General features: G+C 36.7%; 2 protein-coding genes across 2 annotated transcripts; both read left to right on the top strand.

The window, feature by feature from the left end:
- The first annotated feature begins 1100 nt into the window (after positions 1 to 1100).
- On the top strand, positions 1101 to 7039 carry LOC108733907 (trypsin-7-like). The gene is made up of 4 exons (XM_018465261.1): positions 1101 to 1169; positions 1708 to 1891; positions 4508 to 4922; positions 6786 to 7039. Exons 1-4 carry the CDS (start codon positions 1127 to 1129, stop codon positions 6930 to 6932), a joined length of 789 nt encoding a protein of 262 aa, XP_018320763.1. The 5' UTR covers positions 1101 to 1126; the 3' UTR covers positions 6933 to 7039.
- A 1941-nt stretch (positions 7040 to 8980) lies between these two features.
- On the top strand, positions 8981 to 19863 carry LOC108733930 (trypsin-7-like). Its single transcript, XM_018465293.1, has 4 exons — positions 8981 to 9083; positions 9158 to 9341; positions 15827 to 16235; positions 19647 to 19863. The coding sequence occupies exons 1-4, from the start codon at positions 9041 to 9043 to the stop codon at positions 19791 to 19793; spliced, it is 783 nt and encodes a 260-aa protein (XP_018320795.1). The 5' UTR covers positions 8981 to 9040; the 3' UTR covers positions 19794 to 19863.
- Positions 19864 to 20036: the final 173 nt, after the last annotated feature.

Genomic DNA, 20036 nt, shown 5'->3' with positions numbered 1-20036 from the left:
ACAACAAACTTAACCATAGACAACACTATGTTTATCTGTCAGTTGCGTTCTGTTATACCACCTTGTTTTTTTTTCGGGAACGGGAATCGTACGTCCGTTTCCTGGTTCTAAGCTACCTCCCCACCAATTTTCAGCCAAATCGGGTCAGCCGTTCTAGAGTTATGAATAGTGCAGCTGAAACGACTTTCTTTTATATATACAGATTTTCACCAGATGGCAGACTAATCGAATCTAACCCGTCAGCTTCCTCCCTTTCTCTTCCAGCATGCAGTAAGTAAGAGGGGGAGAGCTATCGACTAACACATTCGATTTTTGGCTAACACTGCCAGACATAGGAAAATTTTCCGGCCAGCTTAGGAAATAGGGGATTTTTAATTGTTAATTCATAATATAATTTAATTTAATTCAAGTTTTGTGTCAAATGAATTTTTGGAGTTTAAAGGATAATTAAACAGTTTTTGCGCGAAATGATTTTTTTTTGTTTCAACATCTCTTTTTCCGGGGAAATATAATAAAAAATTAGGATATATAAACGAATTCATTTTGCATCACTGAATGTTACTGGTTAGCTTCTTTCCTCCGTAATGTGTGATACGGAACTTGGTTCCAAAATAAACCACTAAAACTGCGAATCATTAAAATCACTAAATATGAAGGTGAATGAGGAGCAAAAACGAAGTGTTCCAATCACAACAGCATCGCAATTTTCCAGAATTATTTACAGTAATTTTATGATCATCACTGCTAGACGATCTCTTTCCATACAAATTTCTCTAAATACTTGTAAACAGCTAAAGCTAAATTACATTAGTTTTATTTTAATCAGTTCTAATCGATCTCTCACTCTTTACATCTCGAATTCCAAAACAAGATATATTGGAAGATGATTGATTATTGTTCGGAGAAATAGTACTGAAAGATGCCAAAATTTAATTAATAAACGGTTGTTGCGTTTTATATAAAATTAAAGTTCAAGCAACCGCAATATATTCAAGAAGATAGTACGTTTTCATCGCCTCGTGCCTGTCAATGATTATTGATAAAACGTTCGTTTAAGGTATAAATACTACAAGTAACAACAAAATAACGATTACTATGATTGATTTGTTGGTAATTATACATAATTATGAAGGGCTTCCTGTTCATAACATTAATTCACCTTATTCTGAGTAAGTGTTATTAATATATCGAAATGTTCGTGGGTTTAACAAAATTACTTCTAAGACTGATAACGACAAAAACTATTTATTTACACTAATTATTGAAGAACTTAAAAACACTATTAAATTATTACTAAACTTAGGTTATGAATTATTCTATTTATTTACACTACTGTTGATATATCACTATTCACTGCGGTATTTATTTCTGGATTCACTTCTGCAACGGTCAATTTATTTCTATTTATTTCGGCGATCGTCTCTCCCTTTAAACACTCTTTTGTTTACCTTCTTGAACCTTCTGGATACATCCGGATTAGTTTATTTTTTCTTTGAACTGTTTAACTGCTTTCTCAGAACGTAGCTACGACACACACATTTACCAATACGGCGCACATGAAGAAAGGTGCCCGCGGCTAGTCGGCGAATCGATAAGCCGTTCACGCACACGTGTTTCCGATCGCACACAAAAACACTCTCGTGCTCGCTAAAATATATTTGAGCCTCTTGTTTGTATTCCAATTTAGTTAAATGATGTAATTGTTAGGAATCTGGGCCATACCTAGACAATTTGATAACGGTAAAAATGAAGAGAGAATTGTCGGTGGAAACACAACCACTGTAGAACGTTTTCCGTATATTGTTCAACTGTATCATGCAAATAGACGATGGGGTGGGGCCAGCATTCTTTCACCGTGTTGGGTCATCACTGCAGGACATTGTACTTATGGGTAAGTTAAGGACAAAACAATTATAGCACATTGACACAAAGGGACAATAATGATTAATTGATGCAATACATCTTTATAGTTCTGTACCTCGTAATGAGAAAACGGTCCACTGATTCATTATTAGAAACTATAGTTCATTTCTTATTGAACTTGAAAATTATGGCGGGCATTAAGTACAAACAAATAAAAGATTTATAGACTTCGCATATTATGCAAGCAGAATTGAATATATCAGACATACCAGCTACTGGAATTCTAAACTGTCTAAAAACTGATCTACACTGTTTGAAGTGGTCTAATAGGTACTATAAGCATAATATTTGTATCTCCAGTTCTGATTAGTGGATATGTTACCGGAAATGTATGAAATCTAGGAATTGTATACCATTTCCAGGAAATGTATACAATAACGAGGCTATTTAGGAAATCTATAAAATATTGTATCAAAGATTTTTTAATACACACATTTTCTGAGAAATGTACCTATACATTTCTTAGGAATTGTATAAAATTCCGATATTGTACTAGGAAATGCATAAAAACCAACGCTTTCTGTGAATAAAATGAAAAAACACGTTAGTATACTTCGTTTAGTTTCTTCAGCGATGTGACCTTCAGTTTGACCGGTGCAAAGTAGAAAAGAACAGCACTAGGCCAGAAAAGAGAGGAGACAACTCTCGGCCAAACTCTCAACCGGTAAGGAGCTTATAATCGGTACAGTACTGCACGGAAAAATTGACCATTTTATCCACTACAATTGCATTGCTCAAATGTGCTGTTGTTGGTACCAATTACTACTGAAAATATCAACGAGATGTTTATTTATATTTGAAGACATATTAAAAGCTTTAACGGTTCTTTTCGACTCGCACTGCTATTCATGATTGAACAAAACTTTTCGCAGGTACTGTATGAAAAAGTATGTTTAATGAACAAGGGTCGAGAGTATAATNAAGTCATTCCAGCGATCAAGACCAATCTTAATATATTTGCAAAGTTCTCAACTGAACGTAATGGTAATTGGGTCTGAAAATTTGATGTTAAAGAAACCGAATGAGCGTTTGTTATAAACGTCACCAAGTCTATCATGGAGCAGATTTTGATGCGTGATCTGAAATTTCATCTCCTTAAAATCCAGACTATAATGGAAAATTACTACATTTTCCGAAAATGGTTTTGTCAGACAGTCATTAAGCACGCATTTTCAATATTGTGTGTTGGAGTGATAAACCTCATTTTCATAGATAACACTAGTATCACTAGAATATGCTGTTATGGTTGTAATGGGCCAAATAGATTTTTATACGGTCATTCTATAGTATACTTCGTTTAGTTTCTGTAGCGATGTGACCTTCAGTTTGACCGGTGCAAAATAGAAAAGAACAGCACTAGGCCAGAAAAGGAAGGAGACAACTCTCGGCCAAACTCCTAAAAGGTGAGGAGCGTATAATCCATCTGTTGTTGGTACCAATTACTACTGAAAATATCAACGAGATGTTTATTTATATTTGAAGACATATTAAAAGCTTTAACGGTTCTTTTCGACTCGCACTGCTATTCATGATTGAACAAAACTTTTCGCAGGTACTGTATGAAAAAGTATGTTTAATGAACAAGGGTCGAGAGTATAATGAGATTTTTTCTCCCTACCTACGATTTTGCCAGCGCGCATTCAAGACATTGGAAGGTACACATCGCTAGAGAAAGTAAATGAAGTATAGTAGGGTAGCACGCGGTTATATTGGCTGTACAGGAGAGTGCACGTTGAACGAGAATCATCAATCGATACCACGAGACCTGTGTCTAACAGTTAGCTGACATCTTAGCGTCTAAGGGTGTGTATATGTGGAATCATCTACTATTATAATAAGTATTCATTACACGTGAAGTGTGGAACATATCAGGGGCATTAAAGAAACTCCAGTCTGTCATAAAACTCCCTAACAAAACAATGACGTCACCAATGGATATAGGTACAACAGCCTTATTACTTGTTTAGTGTTACCTTTAATACATTTCCGATTTGCTTTCCTGGAAATTGTGAACAATGACGGCTTTCATACATTTCCTGTAGTAGAAATATCAGAAAAAAAACAAACATGGGTCAAATAAAATAGAATTTTGTTGGTATGATGATGTGAAACTACCAAACTAAAATAGTTTCAAACAGTTGAAATTTCTGCATATGGATTACTGTATTATTTTATTTATGCTAAATATGCGTTTTCGAAAATACCACAAATGGCGCAGGAAACGCCATCTGTAGTACGATGCTACATCGATTTTATTCGATTATGGTAACGTGCCATTCACGTTGAAGTTAGCTACGCCGGGATTCGTTTCAGCAAGTAGATATCCACACAAGTGGACCTTGTTGGAGCATACGTAATCCTAAAATGTAGCATCGTGCTTACAGATGGCGTTTATTGTTCCATTTGTGGTATTTTCTAAAACACATTGTTAAGACAGCAGGTAAAAGTTAGTCTGTATTCTGTCGGAGCTGTCTGCGACGCGCTGAGGAGATCCAAAAAAATCGAAATCGCGATCCGCGTCTGGAGTGTCGACAGAATACAGACCACGAATTATTTTATGCTAAATATGTTTATATTTATGCAGGGAAGATATAAGCAACATTACATTACGTGCCGGTGCTTCTGAGTCTAATCAAACAGCAAGGACGCCAATTACTCTAGCAGAGATATTCCTTCATCCTCTGTACAATGACACAACGCTAGACTACGATATAAGCATTCTCCGCCTGAATGAAGATCTTGTTTTTGGAACAACAATTAGCCCGGTTTCTTTACCACCGCCCGACATTGTTTTACCTGCTGGAACTTGGGCTACCGTTGCGGGTTGGGGTGATCTAGCAGATGGAGGTCCCGGTTCAACTCAATTGCAGGCCGTGACTGTGCCAATTATTTCCAACGAAGAGTGTATCCGTCTTTACGCTATTAACGACACCGGCGTCATTATTACTGATAGATTGCTATGTGCTCTTTATGCACCAGGAGGAAGAGACGCTTGTAATGTAAGTAGATTCATATCCATGTAAAGGAAGAAAGTCAATAATTGAATCCAAGCATACATAAGTGTTAATTGTTCCTTAATCGTTTTTCTCGGGATACCTATTACTAAACAAAATGGTCATAGGGGGCGTTCAAATATTACGAAACGCAATTTGGGGGGAGGGGGGTCTCGTAAAACGTTACGGTGCGTTACAACACATTATGCAACGTTGTTTCTTTTTTTAAATAAAAAATTAATTAAAACCAGCAAGTTGGCAATCCTTTTCGTTTACGTATTACGGGGAATCCCTCGATTGTATTGTACGTCATTTAATGTTGTTTTCGTTGTCAGTATTCGTTAGTGCAGAGGCTCTAGTCGGTGTTATTAGAGTGAGTTCATAGTGTTCATACTGTAATGTCCTCAAAAGAGGGAAATTTGTATCATCCAGCTGTTCTTGGCCTATAAAGGCTCTCATGGTGACTTGCCAGCGCACTGTGTCAAAAAAATGCGAACGAAATTTGGAAAACGGTTAAAGAAAAACTGAAAAATAAAGAAAAGTTTATAGAACATATAAATGAAGTTATACGATTTGCGCAACATAACTTTTGCGACTTTTGGGTAAAAATGGTCACTTGAGTGTTTAGAGAAGGGGAGGGATGTTACAGAAAAGGTTACGGCGCGTTACAAGGGTGGGAGGGAGGGTCAAAAATCTTCAGAAATTACGTTAGGGAATACTTTGACGCTCCCATACTTGGTGGGTAGTATTTTGTTGTAAGTGCCAGACATGGACTGAGATTTCGATTTTTAGTTGGATCTAATTGGCATGCTGTAGGCAAGTAAGGCAGAACACGGATTCATCAAACGCTGCTTAGTGACAGCAAGTTGGTTAGTCTTTATTCCCTCGGAACTTGTTTCTGGTGTGCTAATGAGATCCAGCGAGATCAAAATCACGATCCGCTTTTTTTAGGTTGGATAGATTGGACACCAAGAAGTTTTTGTTTAGACTAGAAAATGACCTTCTCGAGCATTATTAAAATTCAGAAAATACTACAAACGGCACAGTGAACGCCATCTGTAGCACGATGCTACATTTTAGGTTTACGTATTTTTACAGACCACTTCGAATTATTTTATTCGATTAAGCTAACGTGCCTATCACGTTCAGTTTGGCTACAGGATTCGTTTTCAGCAAGTAGATATCCACACAAGTGGACCTTGTTGAAAAATACGTAATCCTAAAATGTAGCATCGTGCTACAGATGGCGTTCACAGTGCCGTTTGTAGTATTTTCTGAAACGCACTGTTAAGACAGCAGGTAAAAGTTGGTCTGTGTTCTGTCGGAGCTGCCTGCGACGCGCTGATGAGATCCAAAAAGATCGAAATCGCGATCCGCGTCTGGCAGTTTCGACAGAATACAGACCACTTCGAATTATTTTATTCGATTAAGCTAACGTGCCTATCACGTTGAGGTTGGCTACGCCAGGATTCGTTTTCAGCAAGTAGATATCCACACAAGTGGACCTTGTTGAAAAATACGTAATCCTAAAATGTAGCATCGTGCTACAGATGGCGTTCACTGTGCCGTTTGTAGTATTTTCTGAAACGCACTGTTAAGACAGCAGGTAAAAGTTGGTCTGTGTTCTATCAGAGCTGCCTGCGACGCGCTGATGAGATCCAAAAAGATCGAAATCGCGACCCGCGTCTGGCAGTTTCGACAGAATACAGACCACTTCGAATTATTTTATTATTAAAATTTACAATAAGTAGCAATTTTCACACGCATTGTACTTATTTATGCGTTTCAGGTACGTTATAATTTCACAAGATCTAACAAGTTTTGGATAAATTCGTGTTAACTTATAGTCAAATATATATTTTCCTTTAGGGTGATTCTGGAGGACCATTGACGGTGAACGGTGTACTTTATGGATTGGTTTCTGACGGCTTAGGTTGCGCTGATCCCAGATATCCAGGAACCTACACCAGTGTCTCAAATTTACGCTCCTTTATCGAAGAAGTTACGGGGCTGTGATTGTATGGATCTCTTGACGTACCTTTTCTATTTGTAAATGTTTATTATAAGTTATTGAAAGTTTTGGGTCAAGACTTTGAATAAATGCGGCTGTTGATGCTAGATAACACTGTAATTTATTAAAACAAATGTACACTCAAAAGATTATACAGTTCAGAATAATCCCAAATTACCTGAGTCAACAACAGATACCACACTATGCTATTACAAAGTTTCAATGGTCTGAGCTATGCCAGTGATTGTGTGAGCTGTACGTAGCGCAACTTTCAATGATCACGGCAACACTCGTAGCACCATCTAGCGTGTTGATAACCTGGCTTAGTCCAGACTTACATTGTTAATAAAAAACTATTAATGTTACCGTTTATATTTATTTGAATACACCTAAGGTTACATTATTGCATATTTCGAATCATCTCTGTTCCTTAAGTGGACTGTACTACGATGAACTTCTTCGATGTACTTGATTTTTCAAAATTCAAACAGATGAAAATACAAATTCTCGTGGCGCGCTCTTAACTGCAACCACCGAAAGAGCTAATTTCGGTTTATCTGTTTCGTAGAATTAGGGAAAGACACCCAGCCGTCCGTATGATCGGTCAGTGTCGGATTCCCGAGGAATATGTCCTCGGACCTACCGACTGAAACCGATCTACCTCAGGACCTAAAAAATCAGGTCCTCTTCAACCGAACAAAATTAGAAAAATGCAAAAATGCGGACTTTGCCAATTTTGATGGTTCCATCTATAGCTGTTTTTGTATTAAAAATTGTGCCTGGAAAAATGATGAAATGCCTTCTCTGGGAATTATTACTGCAAGAGAGAGAGCCTAGAATTAGACATTCTCTATCCGCGGTATCCTCATTTGTCTGTAACACCACATTTCGAGCGGTTCTAATCTTTCATTTTCAGAAATATGTACACTTAAAATTCTGGAGATAAGAAATATAAAAATGATCAGAGTACGAGATGGAGCTATAGAGATTTATAAAATAAATGCCAGTGTTTCGGGGATGGGGTGGGGTCAGTTCGCGAAGCAGCCAGTGGTCCCTATGCCGATCGAAAAATTCCTTAATTTGTATTTTTTTATCAATATGAGGTTTGACAAATTGGTAAAGGCTTTCACGGCCAGTAGGTGAACTGATGCTGTTATGATTTGTGTCAAAAGGCCGTCATGTGTTGGAGTTGCTTCCTAGCGTTTTGCTAACCGAGTGACGAATTCGGAGGTCCTTCCATCTCCGATGCTGGAACTTCAGGAAGCAACTCCAACACACTAAGGCTCGTGGACCCGAATCAGAACAGCATTAGTTCATAGCAGACTTATTATTGAAGCACCTAGCGGCATGACCTAGAGGTTTAGACCTTGGTTAGTATTCGGGAGGACGTCGGTTCGATTCCGGGTTCGTCTGCATTGATCCAAGTTTAGATTTGGTTTCCTTGGATCACCTAGGCAAATGATAAGGCAGTAATATTCCACTGATAATCATTCATTCCCTTCTGTCTTCATATTGTCCGTTTGTCTTTCTCACCCAAATCACCATCTACCTATTCCTACGATTTCTAAAATGAGGCGGAAGAGGGTCTTCCGCCATACCTTCCAACGTAGTAGGGACTGTCCGCCCACCAGTATTGCTGTCTGATGGAGATGAAACAACCAAAAGTTTTTTTTTTATTGCAGCAAGCAAAAATTTTGATTTAAGGGCTGTTGCCTTCCAAATTGTTGACAGAAACTATTTGGCGGAGTAAAAATTTTCGATGATGGTCTTCATTGTTTGGTAGTTTGAAGTTGAATATTTTTGACGTGTTTGAATCGAAAAATTTCAGCTTAAGACTCTACATTCTCATCAACCATCAATAATTATTAAAAAATATACGTTGTACAAAATATAACTTAATTTTTTTATGAAATCATAATCAACATGCTGTATTATTCACCCATGGTAACAACTTCCACGCACCTTGGGACTCACTGTTGTTGATATGAAATTTTCATCTCCTCGCGCGTGTTAATAAAAAATATTGATAAAACGTTTCCTACCTACAGATATCAACACTATAAGTAAAAGCAAAATAACGATTATCATCATTGATTTGTTGGAAGTTATAACTATGAAGTCATTCTTGTTCATAATATCATTATACCTTATTCTGGGTAAGCGTTAGTAATATGTATCCTCTACCTTTTGTTTGTATTCCAATTAAGTTAAATGATGTAATTATTGTTAGGAATTTGGGCATTCCCTAGAAATTCTGATGACGATGAAAACGAAGATAGAATTGCTGGTGGAAACGCAACTACTGTAGAAAGTTTTCCGTATATTGTACAGCTATATCAGGAAGATACGCTTTTCTGTGGGGCATCCATTATTGCAAGAAGATGGGTTATCACTGCAGGACATTGTACTTCTGGGTAAGTTAATAAACAAAACAATTAAAGTACACACAAAGGGAATAATAATGAATAAAATTGATGCTTCCTGTTCTTATTCTAATGAGAAAACGGTCCGCTGACTCATTATTCGAAACTATATAATTAAACTACTACTTATTGTAGCTAAAAAGAATATACCAAAAATAGTTACCATTTATGTTTCAATTTGAATGTAGGCGTTACTTATAACACTGTGATTTGTGCGTTAATCAGAAAAATAAACAAACAGCCGCAAAATAAAGCAGAATTATGTAAAAATAATGATATGAACTTGCTACTGAAAAATAGTTTCAAACAGTTGAAATTTCTCAGTAAAGATTATTTTCCAGATGGTAATGGAAACGGGACCAGAGATTTCTACAGAAGGCTTCCGGTCGTCTTAAATGCAGGTTAGGTTATAGGACCTAACCTATATTGTGTCTTGTTGTGATTACGTACCCAAAAGAATCTCCAAATCAGTCTTTCGTCAGAAATTTCATTAAATTTTCTTAAAATGCCGAAAAGATATTTTTCATAATTCACTTTAAGTTTAAAACCGGATTGCTGTGATTATTCATTAGTAAACCGCTTTTTTTTTAATTAATGTCTAGTCGCTATTTCACTTACATTCCTCGTGCGCAGGTGTTTAAGATCCCTAAATCGTTTGCTCTATAATTGGAGTAATGCAAGTCAGGGTTGAAATTTTGACGGTCGCTATTCATGGATTCATCTTAAGTAGTTAAACTATATTGGCGAATGTCCCTTTTTTTTAGGAATTGTCACTAAAAAACTAGCCCAGATCGCAAACCGGCGTAACACATCGACATGATTCAATCGTCGAATATTTCTCCATTATGTGTTTATTTACCTAGGCACATTTACTTGTGATCTAGTACGATCGACGAACCCCCATCGAAAGTCAGATCTGTCGCTCGACGATTGAATTCCATATAATAATCGAACTAAGTAGTATGCTATCTATACTAATATCTGAAATATTATTCTGCAAATTCATTTTTTTTTTACCCACTACACGCTACCTCAAATTAATGAGGGAAAAATTGTTGCTGTTGTCACAACCCCCCGCCGGGAATCGAACCCGGAACCTTTGGCTTTACGCACCAATGTTCTGACTACTAAACTACGACAGGTGACAACAGCAACCACGACCAACCGACCTACAAGATTAACGATCCGTCAAACTAATGTAACTATAAGTATACTGAATATACTATGATTAAACATACATACAATTTAGACAACTTTTCGAACTGAGTTAGTTTAATATGAAATATTATTCTGAATTAATTTGAGGTAGCGTGTAATGGATAAAAAAATTCGAAAATGAATTTTCAGAATAATATTTCATATTAAACTAACTCATTTGAAAAAGATGTCTAAATTGTATGTATGAAAATTTAATCGTTTATTTCTTATCTTACGTGGAATTATTTTTGACAATTACGACATTTGATATATATCAGTTTCCAAAATTAAGGACATTTGAAGGGTGAAAGTTTCTTATTACTACTCAGATATGCAGGGTATTATCATGACAATTTTACGATTAAGTGCATTATTATCTAGTTATTATGTCAATCAAGTGCGCGCCTGCACTGATAAGCGGGTCCTGATTTGGTATTTTGATGAAACTTTGAAGCTAAAGAACTCGATAAGAATGCTTTTAATGGCAAAATTCAATCGATATTTTTTGTTTCGTAAAATTTATATATAACGTATCAGTTTTAAGGTTGTTTAAAGTTTAAAAAAGTTATAATGGTGTTTCGTGGAATTTGTTTTTTTTTTAATTTACTTAATATATTATTTTATCTCTACTCAATTAAACATAGATATCCGGTCAACATATTGTTGTTCATTAGTTAAATAATAAAATACTGTATCAATAATTATTTATTCCGATCCGACGGGACTTGAACCTTGGCGAAACTCTTGTACAAAATAGAGTGGGTGGTTCTGCTTGCGAGTTTCGATGATTTAGGGAGCCGGACCATAAGTTCAACCATAATGGGGGGGGGGGGGGGGGCTTTAAAGAGAAACCAGATTAAGTCCATGAAAGAGGGCAGCAGCTCTTTCAGTACTCAGAATGGTAGAAATCACGAGGATCGATATGGCACTCTGATACACTATACTGCGATGTGGAAGGCAACGGGAAACCACCAATGGTGGCGTACTCCTGACGTAAACTAGTCCCCTATTCGGATGTCTTAGCGGGTACTACTTCGGGGAATGTCACCAATAGGTGCAATAGGGTTAGGTGCAATATTTCACGAGTCGGAGCGTGGAATATTAGGACAATGAGGCAAGTAGGGAAATTAGAAAATTAAATGTAGAGTAGATTAGAATTAGATATAGTAGGTATTAGTGAAGTCTGTTGGCCCGAAGCTGGAGACTTCTGGAGTGGAAACTTTATAATAATACATACAGGATCGGTAGAAGGTAATTCAGGTGTAGGAATTGTAATGCGTAGGAAAGTAGGGCAGAGTGTAGAAAGTTATTTACAAAAAAGCGATAGGATAGTCATGGTTAAATTAAACTCAAAGCCGGTAAGAACGGTATTAGTGCAGGTCTCCATGCCTACATCATCTTACGGTGATGAAGACGTAGAAGCAGTTTATGCAGATATAAAAGACGTGTTAAGTTTGGTGAAAGAGCAGGAAAACCCAATAATTGCAGGAGACTTGAACGCAGAAATAGGTTAAGGTAAAGTGGATGCAATAGCAGATAGAATTTTGCAATTCGCAACATAACCGTCACGAATACTTTATTTAACCATCATGTTAGGAGGCGCTATACTTGGAGGATGCCAGGTGGTTTAGGGAGATATCAGTTAGATTACCTTTATAATTGTTAGGCAAATATTTCAAAATTAAGTGAAGGACTATAGAAGTTATCCAGGAGCAGATATAGATAACGATCATAACTTAGTAGTTATGAAGACTAATCTTAAATTGAAAATTCTGAAAAAGACGGAAGGTAGGAGACGTCTTGACTAGAAAAGCTAAAATGTAACGAAATGCGTGATAGGCTAGGTAAAAGGACAGACGAAATACTAAAGGAGGCTAGAGAAACGAATAACAGGGACATACAGACAGAACGGAACTGCATTAAAACGTGTCTAAAGTCAGCAGTTACAGAGGTACTACGTCTTAAACAAAACGAAACAAAACGAAAGTAGGAAACCCTGGATAACAAATGAGATTGTAGGATTAATAGAAGAAAGGCGGAAATACAAAAACAGGACAGACGAAGAAGGGCAAAAAAGATATAAAGCTATAAAGTGGGAAATAATTAGGAAGTGTAGGGCAGCTAAGGAACAGTGGATTGATAGGATGAGTAAAGAAGTAGAAGAAAAGTTTGAAGTAGGTAAAACCGATGAGGCTTATAATATAATTAAAAGGAATTTTGGAGATGTAGGATACAATAGTAATAATATAAGAATCGAGGGACCCCTGCCTCGTTTATATTTTGATAGAAAATGAGAAAAAGGCAGATAGGTGGAAAGAATATTTAGTGAACCTATTCGCACGCCATGAAGTAGGAGATATAATGAAGAAGGAATATGGTGTGGAGATGGATGAGCTAGGTTATCCCATAATGAGAGAAAAATTCGATGTAGCATTAAAAATTTTAAAGAATAATAAGGCGCCATGTGTAGATAGGATACAGGGGGAAATTCTAAAACATACAGGACAAGAGGTTAGAGATCGTATGTTTAATCTGGTTAGTCACATTTACGAAACGGGGAAAGTCCCAGAGCATTATAAACGGAACGTAGTAGTAACCGTACCTAAAAAGTGGGGTGCGGATAGCTGCGAGACATTTAGAAAAATTAGCTTAACTTCCCATGCGTCAAGAATCTAGAGTACAGAGGGTGATGCAAAAAAGGGCAGAATAACTATAAGGGGAAGATCAATTTGGGTTTAGAGGAAATAGAGGAACGCAGGGGGCCATTCTACCTTTACGGGTAACAATAGAGAAGACGATAGAAAAACCAAACTTTTTTAGAAAAAACTGGGAAAAAGTGGGAAAAATGTTAAATATACTTAAAAATGTAGGGATGAGTTACAAAGATAGAAAAGTGATACTTAGTCTGTATAAAGAGCAAAAGGCTGCAACGTAGAGAAGTAAATATTAAGAAAGGAGACAGGGCTGCACACTGTCACCGCTACTTTTTAATCTACACATCGAAGACGCGATCAACATCATTAAAGACAGTACAAGTTTAGAGATAGATATACAGGGGCAAAAGATTGGTGTGCTTAGATTTGCAGATGATATAGCAGTATTAGCGTCTAGGAAGGACGACTTAAAGAAAGCTTTAAATAAAATTGAAGCGGTACTGATATATCAGTACTGTATGAAAATAAATAAAGGTAAAATAAAAATACTGATTTGCAAGGGAAGAAAGAGCGAATATAAAGAGAGGAGACGAAAAATTAGAAGAAATGTCCGATTTTAGGTATCTAGGAAGTCAAATAGTAGAAATATAAAGCAGAGGATAGCGCAGGGTCGTGTGGTCTTTATTAAAAAAAAGTCACTTCTATGCTCGCGAAAGGTTAATTGAAAATTGGAAAAAGGTTGTATACGGTATATGCTTGAAGCGCAGCGTTGTGCGGGTGCGAAACATGGACAGTGGGCGCGGTGGAAAAGAAGAGTTTAAAAAGCTTTCGAAATGTGATGTTATACGCGAACGATGAGGATAACGTGGATAGAGAAGGTTGGAAATGAAGAAGAATTAAAAAGAATAGAAGAGAAGAGGATTCTATGGAAGTCAATAAGAAATATGCGAGATAGGTTGGTAGGACACCTTCTTAGGCATGAAGGTCTAGTCAAAGACATATTAGTGGCAGAAACTGGAGTTACGAGGGGTAGAGGTAGACCTAGATTAGATTACTGGTCGGAAATAATTAAGGATGTGGGTTGTTCAAGTTTTAGGGAAATGCGAAAATACGTGTCCAACCAATCTTGGGACTGACGACCTTATGATGATGATGAATTATTTATTAAGTAAATTAAAAATTATAAATTACATACGTTATTATAATTATTTTAACTTTGAAAAAGTATTAAAAGCAATGTTGGATTATGTTAGGCACATAAGGTCCGGGCCAAGCGTTGCGACATTTTAGGAACATCAAAACTTTAGAAGCAAAGAATATTTTAACGTTGGAACTTAAAATACTTGACTTTTATCGACTGTCTTCCGTTTGACGTTAAACAATACTGAAGTCGTAATAGAATACTTATGTTCTTAATTAATTGTGAAATCTTTCCGTAATTATTTTTTGTCACTGCCTAATCTTTTTATTGTGCGTCTTATTCGGCAAATCATTTCTAGCTACTTTAAAATTATTAATATTAATCAATCATTTTATCGTTATTATTGGAGATTAAAGACAGAAACAGGAGTTATTAAGAGTAGAGGTTTGTCGTGATTGCTGTTGTCGTCTCTCGTAGCTTAGTGGTAGAACATTGGTGCGTAAAGCCAAACATCCCGGGTTCGATTCCCGGCGGGGGGTGACAACAGCAACAAAAATACTTTCCTCATTAATTTGAGGAAGTTTGTAGTGGATAAAAAATCGAAAAATTATTTCAAATAAATATTGCATTTTAACATTAACCACTCTTATAACTAACAATGTCATAGGATTTCATCTAGACCTAGATTAGATTACTGTTCGCAAATAGTTAAGGATGTGGGATGTTCTAGTATTAGGGAAATGCGAAGATTAGGTCAGGATAGGAAAGAGTGGAGGTGCGTGAACAGCCAGTCTTAGGACTGGCTACTTCATGGTAATGATGAAGCCAGTCTTAGGACTGGCTACTTCATGGTAATGATGACTGGAGTTTATTACAATTAGTAGATACTACAAACGAAAAAGGGGTCATATTGGCAGGGGATTAAACGCAGTGGAGCCTAATTCTCTCTTAATTTGATTTATGATTTTGGAAAATATTACCAAACATAAAAAACACATTTGTATTCTAGCAAAGTAAAAAAGTACTAGCTAGGAATGACATTAATATCGTTGAAATCCATTGTTATCTTTAGAACTGGACGTTGTATGGTCAGTATTTATATCAGTATCAATGATTTCGCTTTTTAATTTACTATTTCCTGCCAAAATGAAATTTTTAATAAAAAAGTAGGTACATTTCACTTCAACTTGTTCGTTATTTACTTCTGAATTGTGTATTGGCATTTCAAATATTCCTCAATTTCTCGGTATTTGTCTTTCTCGAGGCAAAATCTTCCAAAGCAAAGAAATCTTTCCAATGAACACGTATCTTCGAAATTATTATGAAGTAATGTTTTAATGGGAGTAGACATGAAATCCCATTAAATCAGTATTTATTATCACTCTCTTTATTCATATTTGCAATAATCTCATTAAGAGCGATTTCTGTTGTTTCCGGGAAATCGAGATCCTGAACAGGTACTAATTACGTTTATATTTATGTAGGGAAAATGCAACCAATATTACATTACGTGCTGGTGCTTCCGAGACTAATCAAACAGCAAGAACACCAATTACTGTAGAGGAGGTGTTCCTTCATCCCATGTACAATGAAACAACGCTAGACTACGATATAAGCATTCTCCGCCTGGATGAAGATCTTGTTTTTGGAAGAACGATTGGCCCAGTTTCTTTACCACCGCCCAATGTCGTTTTACCTGCAGGAACTATGGCTACCGTTGCTGGTTGGGGTGATTTATCAGATGGAGGCGTAATCCCAACTCAATTGCAGGCAGTAACTATACCAATTATTTCCAATGAAGAATGTATTCGTCATTACAACGGCACCTTTGCCCTTATTAGTGATAGATCGCTATGCGCTCTTTATGCACCAGGAGGAAGAGATGCTTGTCGTGTAAGTATTCATGGAAAGGAAGAATGTACAGTCATCATCATAAGGTCGTCAATCCTAAGAGTGGTTGGACACGCACCTCCATTCTTTCCTATCCTGAGCTAATCTTCGCATTTCCCTAAAACTAGAACAACCCACATCCTTTACTATTTTCGAACAGTAATCTAATCTAGGTCTACCTCTAAGTACTCCTCTTAATTCTATTAATTAATTCTGCCTCTAATATGTCTCTGACTAGACCTTCATGCCTGAGAAGGTGTCATACCACGCTATCTCGCCTATCTTTGTATCTAACCTATCCCACGTTTCGTTACATTTTAGTTTTTCTAAGTCAATAGGTCTCCTACCTTTCCTCTTTTTCAGAATTTTTAATTTAATGTGGGACCAAATTTATATGCTCAGGTTTAATCACTTTTGTCAGAATGCTTATAACTAGTCAAAATGTGTGTAATTGGTGGTCAATATTCTGTCGAAAGTGCCAGATATGGACCGACATTTCGATTTCATTAGATCTCATCAGTACTCTGTTGAGAGTTCCCACAGAACACAGATTCGTCATTAATAACAGTAAGTTGCTTGATCTTTTTTCTGTTGGAACTGTGTCTAGCGTACTGGTGAGATTTATCAAAATCCCTATCCGATCGCGAAACAATCACTTCGGATAGACTGACCACTAAGTTTAGATTGGTCACATGGTCCTAAGACTGGTTGGACACGCACCTACACTCCTTCCTATCCTGAGCTAATCTTCCCATTTCCCTAAAACTAGAACTTACCACGTCCTTAACTATTTGCGAACTGTAGATCTACCTCTACTCCTCTTCCCTCTTGTTTCTGTTTCTAATATGTCTTTAACTAGACCTTCATGTCTGAGAAGGTGCACTACCAACCTTTTTCGCCTATTTCTTGTTGACTTCCATAGAGTCCTCTGTTCTCCTATTTCTTCTAATATCTCTTCATTTCTAACCTTCTCTATCCACGGTATCCTCATCATTCGCCTATAACACCACATTTCTAACCCTTTCTTTTCCGCCGCGTCTACGGTCCATGTTTCGCTCTTGTATCGTGCCGCGCTCTAAACATACACCTTTAACAATCTTTTTCAAACTTCTAAATTAATCGTTCACGAACGTAGAAGTGACTCCTTGTTATTGAAGGCGACTCGACCTTGTGCTATCCTTTGCTTTATATAGGTTCCCTAAATATTCTTTCCACCTATCTGCCTATTCCTCATTTTCTATCAACATGACCCCTGCCTCGTTTCATATACGTATTATTACTACTGTACTCTACTTCTCTAAAATTCTTTTCAATTATATATTGTGGCGGACAATTGTATATATTTTTTGTGAATATTTCTTTAGGATTGTTTTTCATTATTCCAAATTCATTTCATTTTAAATAATATTTCAATTCATTTCAATTTCTTATCTTGTAATTACCTTGTTTTCCTTTCAATCTAAACTCTATTGTTCACTTTTACCCAGAATTCCAACTTCAACCATACCTGCATGCACTCCCATACTAATATCTGGTTTTACTCTTAATTGCTTACTCTTGAACTCTATACTGCTTAATTCTACGTATTCCTAGAAACTAGTGTCTTCACCCTCTCTCTCACTACTTTTCCTTCTAGAACCTTCTGTCAAATCTACTAACAACCCTGTCCTATAAGTACTCCCAAAAATTCTTATCTTTACACAGTCTCTCGTCTACCACTTCTACTACCGTTCGTAAGTGCTTTTATCTACTCTGTTTTATTGTTGTTGTCTTTGTTATTGTTATTGTTATTGTTGTATTATCTTGTTCTTTTTGTCACTTTGTTCTCGTTTGTTTGTTTTACTCCTTGTGCCTTTTTGTTAGTTGTGTTTTCGTTGTTATTGTTATAAACTGTTACTCGTTATTGTTAGCATTTTCTTGGTATTTAAATAATATACACCAAAAGACACGAAAATACTATAAGCCTCATCTATTTTACCTAGTTCTTCTACTCCTTTCAACCTCATATCGATCCACTGTTCCTTAGCTGGTCTACACTTCCTAATTATTTCCCATTTTATCGCCTTATCTCTTTTCTACCCTTCTTCGTCTGTCCTGCTTTTGTATTTTGTTATCCAGGGTTTCCTACATTCGTTTTGTTTATGACTTAATACATCTGTAGCTATTGACTGTAAGCACGTTTTAATGCAGTTCCATTCCGTCTCATGTCCTTTAGTGTTTCGTCTGTCCACGTGGCTAGTCTATCCCGCGTTTCGCTACATTTTAGCTCAAGACGTCTTCTACCTACCCTCTTTTTCATAATTTTTAATTTAATGTACAGTAGAAGTCAATAATTGGATTCGACCATACCTTGGACCAAACGTATATGCTCAGGTTTAATCGCTTTTGTCAGAATGTCTATAACTAAACAAAATGTGCGTACTTGATGATCAGTATTCTGTCGAAAGTGTCAGATATAGACCGACATTTCGATTTCATTGGATCTCATCAGTACTCCGTTGAGAGTTCCGACAGAACACAGATTCATCATTAATAACAGTAAGTCGGTTGATCTTTTTTCTGTTGCAACTGTGTCTGGCGTACTGATGAGATTTATCAAAATCGCGATCCGATCGCGAAACAATCACTTCGGATAGACTGACCACCAAGTTTAGCTTAGCCACATGCTTTTAGCGCAAATGCTAAGCCGCGGGTTTAACTTGACAAGTCGACATCCTTACTAGAAAAGTAAAAATTTCCTACAGGTGGCGTGCACACTCTAAATGTACTTCTTCATCCAGCACTGTTTAATGGCAGCAGGAAGGCTGGTCTGTATTTTGGCGAAACTGTCTGAGGTTTACTGGTGAGATCCAATAAGATCAAATAGCACTGGCAGTTTCGACTAAATATCACTAATAAGGTATTGAATCCAGTAGGCGCTATACTTACACGTTACGTTTTAGATACGTTACAATTAAATTAGAGCTAACAAGTTTTCCATAAATTTGTGTTACAAGTCTTGTTTACCTGTTTTTTTGAAGTGAAGTTTCATTATCGACTATAAGAAGGAAAACTAGGTTATGAAACTGAAAAATGTAACGTCAGACGTCGCATCACACGCCACGTGTGACCCCTGGTGGATATGTCCAAAAGGAGTCATTTTAACAGGCTTCAGAAGCCAACCTGTTGGTAGCAGCCGATAATCCGAATATTGCCATTTTGACAAATTGTCACCGTAAAAGTTTTTGACAAAACTAAACTAATATTCCGCATTCCTCCCCACGAATTAAAGTTGTATTTTTCTGGTCTTTAGTAATTAGTTAATGCAATAGTTTAAGTCATTTTTTCTTAAATACTAGTATAGTATACGTACAATCTAAAGAAGTTTCACTTCTTAGGCATGAACACTAATACACGCTCGTCCCTTTCTTTTAGGGTGATTCTGGAGGACCATTGACAGTGAACGGTGTGCTTTATGGAGTGGTGTCTCAAGGTATAGGCTGTGCGGATCCCAGATACCCAGGAATTTACGCCAATGTCTCAAATTTACGCTCCTTTATCGAAGATGTTACAGGGCTGTAATTATTTTCATACCATTTGCATTTGTAAATGTTCATCGTAATAAATAAAGAACTTATACTGTTATAGCTTACGTTTATTTGAATGCACCTAAAGTTATATTACCGCATATTTTGCAAGAAATTTTAGGTCTACCTCTACCCCTCCTAACTCCTGTTTCTGCCTCTAATATGTCTCTGACTAGACCTTCATGCCTGAGAAGGTGTCCTACCAACCTATCTCGCCTATTTTTTATTGACTTCCATA

Source organism: Agrilus planipennis, unplaced genomic scaffold, assembly GCF_000699045.2.
Source record: "Agrilus planipennis isolate EAB-ADULT unplaced genomic scaffold, Apla_2.0 scaffold11, whole genome shotgun sequence".
Classification (NCBI taxonomy): Eukaryota; Metazoa; Arthropoda; class Insecta; order Coleoptera; family Buprestidae; genus Agrilus; species Agrilus planipennis.
Note: the sequence above shows the minus strand (reverse complement) of the source record. Positions and strands in the feature narration are given on the sequence as shown.

Excerpts from the sequence above, each read along its gene's own strand:
- LOC108733907 (XM_018465261.1), top strand. The coding sequence starts at position 1,127 with ATGAAGGGCTTCCTGTTCATAACATTAATTCACCTTATTCTGA. Across the intron at positions 1,170-1,707 it reads ATTAATTCACCTTATTCTGA|GAATCTGGGCCATACCTAGA; the intron begins GTAAGTGTTATT and ends TGTAATTGTTAG. Across the intron at positions 4,923-6,785 it reads GAGGAAGAGACGCTTGTAAT|GGTGATTCTGGAGGACCATT; the intron begins GTAAGTAGATTC and ends ATTTTCCTTTAG.
- LOC108733930 (XM_018465293.1), top strand. The coding sequence starts at position 9,041 with ATGAAGTCATTCTTGTTCATAATATCATTATACCTTATTCTGG. Across the intron at positions 9,084-9,157 it reads ATCATTATACCTTATTCTGG|GAATTTGGGCATTCCCTAGA; the intron begins GTAAGCGTTAGT and ends AATTATTGTTAG. Across the intron at positions 9,342-15,826 it reads GCAGGACATTGTACTTCTGG|GGAAAATGCAACCAATATTA; the intron begins GTAAGTTAATAA and ends ATATTTATGTAG.